At 34.1% G+C, this 12,442-nt stretch overlaps 1 protein-coding gene across 20 annotated transcripts in view; it reads left to right on the forward strand.

The window, feature by feature from the left end:
- NFASC (neurofascin) overlaps window positions 1-12,442 on the forward strand; it is a 181,823-nt gene that overhangs the window by 109,364 nt on the left and 60,017 nt on the right. For 17 of the 20 annotated variants that reach the window (XM_081947820.1, XM_081947818.1, XM_081947819.1 and 14 more), the window contains 7 exons: window positions 1,694-1,825; window positions 4,499-4,642; window positions 6,490-6,601; window positions 7,131-7,297; window positions 8,333-8,480; window positions 10,110-10,234; window positions 11,564-11,599. In XM_081947820.1, the coding sequence (XP_081803946.1) occupies window positions 1,694-1,825; window positions 4,499-4,642; window positions 6,490-6,601; window positions 7,131-7,297; window positions 8,333-8,480; window positions 10,110-10,234; window positions 11,564-11,599 (864 nt within the window). The remainder of the gene's footprint in view (window positions 1-1,693; window positions 1,826-4,498; window positions 4,643-6,489; window positions 6,602-7,130; window positions 7,298-8,332; window positions 8,481-10,109; window positions 10,235-11,563; window positions 11,600-12,442) is intronic. The other 3 variants (XM_081947825.1, XM_081947812.1, XM_081947817.1) reach the window with 1 other exon arrangement.

Below are 12,442 nucleotides of genomic sequence, written 5' to 3' on the forward strand. Positions count from 1 at the left end.
GAAACTGTCATTGTTCCTTAGGTACAGTGAATTGGGGAACAGTCAGACAAGTGAGAACATAACCCATAACTACATAATGGGTAGAGTAAGTGTTTTAGAAAGGAGCCTTCCTAAGTTATCAGAATGTAAAGGTAATGGCAGACTTGCTAAATTCTGTTAATGCAGCTTAGTAATAAAGTAGAATTAACTTATTTGGTGATGTTTTCCCTTTTGGTCTACCTGATAACTTCTCTGCCATGGTGGCCACTTATGGAGCATTCACTACCATCCTCCCCAAAGCGAGGTCAGCTTCACCCCTTCTTATTTTTTACAAGTCTTGCAAGACTTGGCTATGTCATCAGACCTTGGGACCAGGGGAGGTAGCTCCCTTGCTAATCTAATCACTTGAGTGCCTTATGCTTTTAAAACTTTTTTTAATGACTATTGCATTACATGTTTATTATTGTATATCTTTGTCATGACACTGCCAAAAGTCACATCTTGCGAGATGGGTAGTATATAGATTTGATATATACATGCATGTAATAAATTGGCCTTCTAAGAGTTCAAAGAATGACAGATAAGCAAAATGTATTCAAATTATGAGACCTTTTCAAATACATTCCCGTTTATATGCCACATGTTTATTCCTATTTGCTCTAAAAATCAAATATTATATCATTGAATGTTCTTTTTCTGACCCTCCCAAAAAACTAAAAAAGGTTTACCCAAAATTCTTCATCCTTTTCTATATATCAATGCAAGTAAATTAATAAATAGCAGAAAAGAAAAGCTCCAGCTGCCTTTTATTCCTGTTCTGATTTACTTGCTTTCAATATATACAGATGGTTGTTTATTTTAGGAACATCCCAATTTAGTATATTAACTCCCATTATTAATTGGAAGGAAGCCCTTGCTTAATTTCAGCTTCCAGTCACTAGAAATGTATCTTCTCTGGACTCAGATTTGCTATAAAAAGTGTAACTAGTTAATCTGTAACATAATTATATTCACTATGTTCCAAACGACTTCTGTGCTTACTTTTCTTTTGTTGAAAGAAAATATTGATCTATCTTCTAGTATTTCTTCACACAGAACTCACAATTTGTCTTCCTGTAATCATTTCAGCTTTCCTGTAGTTTTCTTTATTTCTTTCCTTTTGATGTTTTGATGTCTAGAAAGAGTGCAGAGAAGAGCAACAAAGATGATTAAGGGACTGGAGGCTAAAAAATATGAAGAATGGTTGCAGGAATAGTGTATGCCTAGTTTAATGAAAAGAAGAACTAGGGGAGACATGACAGCAGTGTTCCAATATCTCAGGGGTTGACACAAAGAAGAGAAAGTCAAGCTATTCTCCAAAGCACCTTAGGGTAAAACTAGAAGAAATGGGTGGAAACTAATCAAGGAGAAAAGCAACCTAGAACTAAGGAGAAATTTCCTGATAGCTAGAACAATTAATCAGTGGAACAGCTTGCCTCCAGAAGTTGTGAGTGCTTCAACACTGGAAGTTTTTAAGGAGATGTTGGATAACCATTTGTCTGAAGTGGTTTAGGGTTTCCTGCCTAGGCAGGGGGTTGGACTAGAAGACCTCCAAGGTCCCTTCCAACTCCGTTATTCTATCTCATTCTATCTCTTTCATATCCATATTTTCTCCAGTGGATCACTGTAATGACAGCCTTAGCATCTTTTCATGTTTATCACTTTTGTTCTAAAGCTTCCCCATATTGGTTGGATGAACCAGAGAACCTTATTTTGGCTCCTGGTGAAGATGGAAGACTGCTGTGCCGTGCCAATGGTAACCCCAAACCTTCAATCCAGTGGCTTGTGAATGGAGAACTTCTAGAAAGTAAGCAAGAACAGAATCTAATTACTTGAAAGATTTATATCTTATATATTCTTGGCATCATTATTGTTAGAAGGGAGGTAAAGATATTTTCAAATAACTACTTCCTCTCTCCCTCCCTTCCTGTCACTCTTGACTTCTGATGACCACTTGGATTAATTCTATTTTTACTGCCTCAAGTTATCATTGCTTGAAGGACAGGTCAAATTTTTAAACAATTGATTGCTGATACCAAGTAAGGGTGAAATATAAGCTCCAGAGGATTCAACTCATTTTATACTTTAGTCAGTGCTTATTTGCATTTTTCATTTCTGAAATTATCTGCTTTGTGCTATTAAAAAGAATTGATTGTTGGCATGTTATTATGCAATAGTATTTCTGTGGTTCTACACTTCGTCTGAATTTGATTGGAGGTTAAATTATGATGTTAAAGTGGGTTTTTAGATTGGTGTTTAAATCAAATTTACACTCGATCTTTTGCTTTTGTTAGCTAGACCTCATACATAACAGGCATTCATATACAAACATGACTTACTGTAGTCTTGATATTATCATATATTTCTATATATTCTCAGTCTTCTTAGAAGGTTCTGGATTTTGTTTTTGTTTTTCTCTCAGTTATCTCTGCCTTATGCTGCCTTTTTTTCTTTGCTTTCTCTTATAAATTTACCATATTTCTGCATTCCAAATTCTGTAATGACATAAATCTTCCTGTCCGCATAAACAACGGAAGCTTTCTGCTCCATTCTAAAATGTTGCTGTTCTATATAGCTACATAAGAACTTATTGAATGCTCACAGACTACAATAGTTCAGTAGGGCCGCTCTCTGAAATAGCCAGCTATACGGTCTAACAACTTTCGCTATGCTCTCATGTGGTTATTTTATTATTATTATTATTATTATTATTATTATTATTATTATTATTATTATTATTATTATTATTATTATTATTATTATGTTAATCTTTGGTGAGAGTCACATTATTATTATTATTATTATTATTATTATTATTATTATTATTATTATTATTATTATTATTATTATCATTCGATTGTATCACAGCGGCCAGTTGATTTGCCGGATTTGGCATTGATTATTAGTCGGGCCCCACCCAGGGGCCTAGGACGTCGTAACATATTTTCGTAATATATGTGCAGATCCAAGCAGTGCAGCTTTTTGCATTTGACTGATGATGATTTTGTCACATTTTAACTATTTTAAATGTAATTCCAGTGCTTTTGGAATAGCACCCAGTGAGCCGATTACCACTGGAATCACCACTGCTGGTTTGTGCTATAATCGTTGATTTTTATTATTATTATTATTATTATTATTATTATTATTATTATTATTATTATTATTATTATTATTATTATTACCCATTTTTCAAAAAATTGAGGGACAGTTGATTCATGCAACAACAGTCTCTGGATTGATGTGGTATAAGCATAATTGTGTGATGCTTTGAGGATGAGATCAAAAGGAATAGTCATGGAATGTTTAGCCATACCAAACCAAACCAAAGCTAGGTACAGGTAGTCCTTCAACAACTGATTGCTTAGCGATCATTCAAAATTACAACCGTCCTCCAAAAACAATGTACAATTCAATTCTTGACATTTGGCAACAAGCTCATCTTGCAAATTCCACAGTCACATGACTACTATGATTCACAAAGGGGTTTGTTTGTTTTTTTGCTACTTTCTGGCTTTTGGGGAATGAATGGATACCTGTAAACAACCATGGGATTCACTTAACAAGTTGGAGTATTCATTTTACAACTGCCACATTCATTTAATGAGTGCTGCAAAAAGAGGTCATCAAATCCGGTTAATTATGTGGGTGCCTTGATTTATGACTGTCCTGACTGATGATGTAAATTCCCAGCTCCATTATAGTCATAAGTTGAGGACTACTTGCCTAAAAGACCCCTGATGGCTCAGTGGTTAGAATGCAGTATTGCAGGCTAACTCTGCTCACTGCCAGGAGTTCGATCCTGACCGGCTCAAGGTTGACTTGGCCTTCCATCTTTCCAAGGTTGGTAAAACAAGGACCCAGATTGTGGGGGGCAATATGCTGGCTCTGTAAACCACTTAGAGAGGGCTATAAAGCACTATGAAGCGGAATATGTATAAACGCTATTGCTAATGCTACCTATAAGTAATTAAAAAGAAAGAAAAGACCTTTTTTTAGTTAAATTGATTCATACCGAGCCCTTTGCAGTTAGTAAAAAAGAAACAATAAGAGTTTTCCTGCTTGTACTTAAGTTTGCTAGTATATTATTTGTACTAACATAATTCAGGATAATTTGTTTTACTCTCAATATAATGGATATTTCCTTCTTAGATATACAGCCTCAGTGATAGACCATAGATACAAAGATATATTAAAATAAACGTTGAACAGAAATATAATATATATATTTATATCAAATGATTGAAAAATAACGTGTTCTATAGACTGGAACTCTATGGTCTATCATTGAGGCTGCTTCTCATTCTCATTATTTAATAATAGGAATGCCCAGGTCAAGAGAGAAGTTCCATCCATTATTTCTTCACCTCAAATAAGATTGATTGCTTAATTTTCAATGCTTTTATGGTGTTCATTTGATATAAATTATAACAAAAAGAAATAAAAGATATATCTTAATTTATATCCGTCTGATTCCAAGGTTCTGCTCCCAATCCCAGCCGTGAAGTTACTGGAGACACTGTTATGTTTCGGGATATCCAGAGTGGCAGTAGTGGTGTATATCAATGCAACGCTTCGAATGAACATGGGTACCTGTTAGCCAATGCATTTGTTAGTGTGTTGGGTAAGCACAAGTTCCCAGTTTTTTACCTATGTTAATACAGTCTAGTTTTAAGAACCTTTGAAATAATTTCCTCTTTTTATACAATTGTTTTCTTATTAAATCATTGTTTACCCCCAGGAACTAATATCCATTATGGTTTTTATTAAGCAATGAGTAAGTTGGTTTGTTGAAAGAGCTATTGTAGTCTGCTCTACATATCACAATGGCTCAATTCAGAATGCAAAGAAAGCTAACCATGCTAAGGTGTCATGGCTTACTGAAATAATAATCTGAACCCACTGATTAAATTACGAGAAAATTTGTTTAGGTATGCAGTTTAGGACAAGTTGATTTAATATTAAAAATAAAAGGAAAACTTTTCAAACATGAAAAGAAACTATACATATATCAAATTGTTCTTGTTATGGTTTAGTAGAACTGGAAATTGAATTGTTTAAAAGCATCAGAGCAGAATTCAATACATCAGAATCTCTCCATTCTTAATTCAGGTCAAAATGATCCATCTTTGTGCATTTTGATTTATAGCATTTCATAGCCTAATATAATATGTGCACATATTAATCTATAGTAACAAAAAGACATAATTTCTTTGATATTTTTTAGGAAATATATACAGAGATGTATCTGCTTGGGAATAGTCCATCTTGAACTTTGTAGCACAGTCAAACATCAATATACGAAATGTTTTGTGATGTTTTGCCTCATGCCATATACATATATACATACACACACATACACATACACAAACACATATACACATGCAGGTATTATATCAGACTATAAAATGGCATAGATTATAATACACAAAGACTTGATCATTTTCATTTGAATAATGAATGGAGATATCATAAAAAGCCAAAATTGCAGAATAATAATAAATGAAATCTTCCCCATCCAGTCCTCCTAGTCCCATCTGGGATACTGCTAGGATTTTTTTTTGTACTATGTCCTTGAAATTTTTCTACATAGAAAATACATCAAAGATGCTTTTATGCTATACCTAGCATATGATGTCACACTTAATTAGATAGCAGTAGAGATTCCAACTATAGTTAGAGGTTTTATTTTATTTTAAAATAGATTCTTCCTTTTAGAATTGTCTTTGGTAGACAATTGGTCCTATCTTTGGTTTGTATTAATGAGTCATCCCCCTAGGGAACTGTTAAACCTAAGTGTCTTTTTATTCCCTTATAATTAAGGCTCCTGTTCTTTTTTTATACAGTATATGTCCAGGTCTCTATTCATTTAAATATTGCTTTCCCTCTTTATCTGATTTGCCAAATGCACAGGTTTATGCATTCTTATGTAGGACTGTTTCATTTCCATCCAATCTAAAAAAAAGTTTGGAAGGAATTTTATTGTGAGCATATCAAGATGAGAACTTAAAAGTTGGAATTTTTCTGACTGAAGAAATGAGTAAAAGTTTAGATGAAATAGGTAAAAGGTAACTATCGTGAGAAGAAAAAATTGAAGGGAAAGCTTAAATCCAGGTTGATGTTTGGTTTTTGTTTGTTTGTTTTTGCTCAAAATTATCAAAATTTAATATTCAGTGTACAAATATATCAAATAAGAACAGCACGTTGGTTCCCAACTATAGTGGGAAAACACTATAGTTCAATAAATCACAATCAAGAAAGTATAATTTTAAAAAATAAAATGTCTGTAAATATTATTTATGAAATATTTCATTACAGTTTTTGCCTTTAAAATATTTGAAAAGTTCAGGAAAAATCTAAGCAATCAAAAACTTAAATCTGAAAAATCAAACATTAATATAGAACATTTGCAGTAAAGCAAAAGAACAGTGCTGACGGGCTCTACAGACAATTCCCTTTTGTCGTTTTAAGATGTTGTTCCTCGGATCCTTGTCCCTCGTAACCAGCTGATAAAAGTTATTCAGAACAATCGGACTCTTCTTGACTGTCCATTCTTTGGATCCCCAATCCCAACATTACGATGGTAAGATTTTATTATTAAGCCACAACATCTTTTTAGTATATAACTGGGTTTTTTTTACATTAATTATATTACTGTTAATAAATAAGACAGAAACATTTTTTTAAAATTAGCAGATATCCAAGTTACAAATATGGCATTGGAAGGACAAGGTAGCCATTATTAAGAGTAGATAAACTTTATCTAGATTTATATATACTTCAAATAAATCAACAGACCAGCTGGAGAAGGTTAGGTAGTGCATGGGTGTCCAAAGTTTTGATTTGTCTGAGCCACATCAAATGAAGAATTATTGTCTTGGGCCATATATAAAATATATAATATAGTTAATGTACATTAATCATATAATAAGTCCCTTCGGGGAGAGGGGGCGGTCTAGAAGTCTAATAAACTAAACTAAACTATAATGTTAAAAGTTTATGATCATATGAGGCTACATCCAGGGCCTCATGCGGACTGTGGACCATGGGTTGGTCCCCCCCCCCCCTTTGGTGGTTCATATATTGAATATTTAAAATATTTTTTTCTTGAGGTTTAAGAACGGCCAGGGAAGTACATTGCATGGTGGCAATTATAAAGCACATGAGAATGGAACTTTAGAAATCATTAGAGCTCGGAAGGAAGACCAGGGAACTTACACCTGTGTGGCTACCAATCTTTTGGGCAAAGCACAGAACCAGGTTCGTTTGGAAATAAAAGGTAAGGTGGCTTCTGCTTCAGCAAACTACAGGTATTTTCCAAATAGTGGGGAGAGATGTGGTTTCCATCCATAGCGTATATCCTGTTCATAAAGAAGGTAAGATGTTTTAGTGATGTTTAATTTGGCAAATGGAAAGAATAGGAATAATGCACATTAAATTACAATTAAACGGACTTCGTAAGTTCTGTAAACCTTTGCTACATGTTCAACATTAGACCAAAGACCCTCAAACTTGCAAAAGATGATCTAATATCCCCCAAGCTAATACAATTTCCATTCTATTTATCTAAACATTGTGAAGGGTTTCTTGAGCTTGACAACAGATAGAAATGCCAGAAGCTTCAACTCGAAGAGGAACCTGTCTTTCAGTCTTGTTTCATTATCCAATTCATGGACGCCCATGAGAATGAAAGGAATTCAGAAAAGGAAGCAGGAAAATATAAAGAAAGATGAGATAATGGTTTAAACACTGAGTAAATGGAAACAAACCAAAAAAAAGGAACTGAATGGGTGCCTTATTTGCACTGCACCTTCCTTGGAATATTTTTCTGAGCAGATGCTGTGACCTGCAGAGCAGGATTATGCAACAACAACAACCAAGAATTCTTGCTGATTTATCTGAAAGATTGTTACATATTGGTTGTGTCCTTGTCATACCAATATGGGGCGAAACCTATTGCCATCTGTGGGGCTGAATCTCTTCAGCTGAATTATACCTCCAAGGTACTAAGGTGTGCATTAAAATGTGTCTGGTGAATACAAGGAGGATTGCAGGACCTAAGAGTGGTAAATATAAAAAAAAATGATAAAAATGGAGGTGTTTCCAGATATATCATCACTTATTCCTTGATGAATAGAGCAATAGTGGACAATGTGCTATTGTTACATTCTTTTATTAGTTTCTATTTCCCAGTACTTAAACTAGCCTCCCCTATCTCCATTCCTTTCATACACCTTGAAAACACTAGTGTGAGGACTTCAAATAAATTAAATACTTCACTACTAATCCTAGGCTACTACCTAACTCTTTGCAGATCCCACAAGGATTATAGAGGGACCCAAAGATGCTGTACCAAAGAAAGGTTCCACAATTCACTTAGTGTGCCAGACAAGACATGACGCCACCTTACGGCTTACAGTTACCTGGCTTAAAGATGATATTCCCATCTACTATGGAAACAGGTCAGTTTCATCTTTCTTTTATTAGATGATACATTTATCAAAAGTTTAGCCTATTCTGCTTCTCTAGCACACAAATAATTATTATAGAATTCTCCCATTTTGATTGTGAGAATTATATCTATTGCTATTTGGAAGAGGAGTAAATTGATGATTGAAAAAAAATGTAATAACAAAAGCCAGGTTCTGTATACAGAAATAAAAAGAGCAATAAATAACTGAAAAAATGTTTGATATCTTTTGTTTAAAATTACCTTCTAAAATTAATGATGTTATTTTCACCAGAAGTTACTGTTTTTTTTACTTGCTCATTTAAAAACACCACTTCTGAAAAACAATATTTATGTATATATGTAATTCTTTTTTAATACTACATTTTTGATGCCTTCAATTTTATCTTAATCTTTAAAATGGAGAATGTATATATTTATCTCCAAAACAGTACAATATCTTTTCTAGACTGAGCTTATTGGTTTGTAACTTTAAAACTAATTCATTTTTTAAATGTTATCTACTTGGTAAAAAATTAAGTAACACTTTCATTTTTAAATTCTCAGAAGTTCAGTCTCCTTGTTTAAAATTAGTGAGCGTTTATTTATCAGGCTGTTTTCAGATCATTAAAAATAAATCTCAGAAAGCATACCAACATAATTAATTGAAGAATGATCTATTCTATTAGGTATATCTCTGTTTAGTATTCTAGGCATAGCAGCATTTGGAAATTAATCAAAAAAGTAGTTTATAAACTAATGTCTACAAAACACCAACATAAACTAAATAAAACCCTTTGTATGGATTTGCGCATGCACATTCACTCATATATGTGCCTGTGAGTTAAACATGCTACCTTTTAAATATATGCATGCATGCATGCATGCATACACAAACACATACACACACACATATAAATCATAATTTTAAACCTTTTTTCAGAGGCTGATATGCCTCCCAAAGATGATTTTTACAATGTTATTCCACTAGTGACTCTCGAGTTGCATCCTGCAACTCCAGAATCACTGATCTCTTTCAAAACAGACCTCATTTACACTGTAAAATTTCAGAGATGAGGCTTCCAAAATAAAGTGTGGTTTTCCATCATTTGGGCTAAAAAGGCACCAAAACTGTTGGCTTTAAAATAGTTATAAAAGTAAAGAAAAATCTATCTGCTCACTTCCCAAAATGGGAAAAAAATAGACAATCTAATTCTCACTTGGAGATACAGTATGCTTCACCTCGTATATGCCATTGTTTAGCCCTCAAATAGGAATAGAGTTACAGCCAACTGTTAAAACCTTCTCAACAAATAGTTAATATGCATCCTGTGAAATCAAAACTAGAAATGTTCAAGGATTTTGTTCAAACCACATTTTTAAATAAATAAACATGAAATGCATACCCTTGACTTATAAAAAAGAAAATAATTTAAAGTTAATTATTTTGGTTTTTCTAATTTTATAATACTTTTCTTGGTTCAAGAAACCGATTTGTAGTATGTTATAGGATATTTTTTAATTTCTACCTCATTTTTACAAAAGTATACAGTAACAGGCATATCAGTAGCTGTCATTCATGCTTTTCTAAGAGAGGTGTGTTCCCATAGTGTTTTTACTTGTAATGCTTCTGCACTGAAAGGATGAAGAAAGAAGAAGATGGTTTGACTATACATGGAGTATCAGAAAAAGATCAAGGATATTATACCTGTGTGGCTAGCACTGAACTAGACAAGGATACTGCCAGAGCCCATCTCACTGTACTTGGTAAATCTTCTTTTCAAATTTCTAGAATTTGGGGCACATTTTAACTATTAAAATATGTAACAACTTATTTAGGCAAATGTTATGACTTGTTTCTCTGGATTATAGAAGATGGAATATACAGAAGAAGAAGAAAGAAACAGGCTTAATTCTTTAAAAATAGTATATTCTATTTTTAAAGTGGAGACTCTAGAAAGAGTGCAGAGAAGAGCAACAAAGATGATTAGGGGACTGGAGACTAAAACATATGAAGAACGGTTGCAGGAACTGGGTATGTTTAGCTTAAGAGAAAGAAGGACTAGGGGAGACATGATAGCAGTGTTCCAATACCTCAGGGGTTGCCACAAAGAAGAGGGAGTCCAAAGCACCTGAGGGTAAAACAAGAAGCAATGGGTGGAAACTAATCAAGGAGAGAAGCAACTTAGAACTGAGGAGAAATTTCCTGACAGTTAGAACAATTAATCAGTGGAACAGCCTGCCTCCAGAAGTTGTGAATGCCCCAACACTGGAAGTCTTTAAGAAGATGTTGGATAGCTATTTGTCTGAAACGGTATAGGGTTTCCTGCCTTGGCAGGGGGTTGGACTAGAAGACCTCCAAGGTCCCTTCCAACTCTGCTACTGTATTGTATTAACCATGTTCAACTGGCTGACTTATTTTCATTATTTACTGCTTTAAAATAATCCTGCTTGTACACAGTAATTATGCGTACTAATGGTGAAAAATGAAAAGGTGTCTCTCAAAGCTGATCAAGCACAGTAGTTCCTTTATACTGTATTTCAGTCCTTTCTGTAAAGAAGTGAAGAGATGCGAAAATAATTTAAATGTGTTTAGGAGTCTCTTCAAAGTACTAGTTTGATTCAAAACTTGATTTAAAATATGGGTTAGTCATCCTTTTGTCTTTGTAGCAGTTTCTTTTTTTGTACAACTCTTTTATCTTTGTACAAGGGCTTGGAGATGTGCATGCACATTTATTTGACATCTACCATTTTACCTAAATGGACTGATACCAAAGGAATACATATACTTCATCTCTCTCCCTTCCTCATCCTTATCCCTTTCAGCAATTCAGCACATATTGCTGAGTTCTCACTCTCATTATTAGAAGGATGTAAGCTATGTTGTTCCCACCAGCCAGATGATCAGACGTTCTGTTACTGGTTAGAGGCCAGATTGCTTGCAGGAAACCCGCAATCTGTTTTCTGTCAACCAAATGAATGAACTTTGATTGCAGCTTCTTCACCCATGGTTTAAAAGCTATACTATAACTCTTCAATTATGTATATTTAACTATTGACCCTAACTCTCTAAACAGCTAATATCTTACTTTGCAGCTCCTTCTTCTGTTAACCGTATGACCCCACCCCCAGGTAATCACTACTAATCCATAAATCTCTTTGTATTTTTCTTTTTTTGCTGCTTAATCATCACAATAACTTTAATTAAAGTTCTACTGAAAGTATAACTTGGGTTGGACAACTCCTCCCTCAGCAGTAGTCATACCTGCCAAGTGGGAAGACATCTTGAATTATGCTGTATAGCTTGTTGCATAGAGTGTAAAAGTAAAAGAATCTACTACTAAGAGTCATCAAACTACAGTTTAGTTTAGGCTACTAGGATGAATGTGCAATTCTGATATTGACAATGATTTTCCTCTCTTGTATGAATGTTTGCATTTACTTTAAGTTTCCTTGTTGATAGCATGGAGAGACAAACATTTATCATCCTTTTCAATCCATGGATTTTGCTGGATCCCCAAAGCTTTGTTTCCCAAACCTGGAACTGTAATACCAAATGCAGATGTGGGGGGGGGGGGATATTTCTCATAATTGTTGCAACATGAAGAAGTCGCCTGCTTCCCATGCTAGCGCTAGATTCAGAAAGGGTTTTAGTGGCATTTTTAGAATCTGCAAAACGTTTTCAAATTCAGACTATTTTGCAGTTGGAACATGCCACATTTTGAAAGTGTTTCAAATTTTGAGCCACTCTGACTCAGATTCAAAACATCAAGTATTTCAAATTCAAAAACAATTCCAAAATGCTTAAAGCGTGAAAAAAACAGGATGTTTTAAATTTGAAACAGTTTTAATTCAAAATGTTTTCTACATCCCTATACAGTTGATAAAGAGAAATGCAACACATCCATATGGGCATACCCGGGGTGAAATTCAGCAGGTTCTGACAGGTTGTGGAGAACTGGTAGCGGAAATTTT

This window comes from Natrix helvetica (assembly GCF_964273705.1).
Source record: "Natrix helvetica genome assembly, chromosome: 3".
NCBI lineage: Eukaryota > Metazoa > Chordata > Lepidosauria > Squamata > Natricidae > Natrix > Natrix helvetica.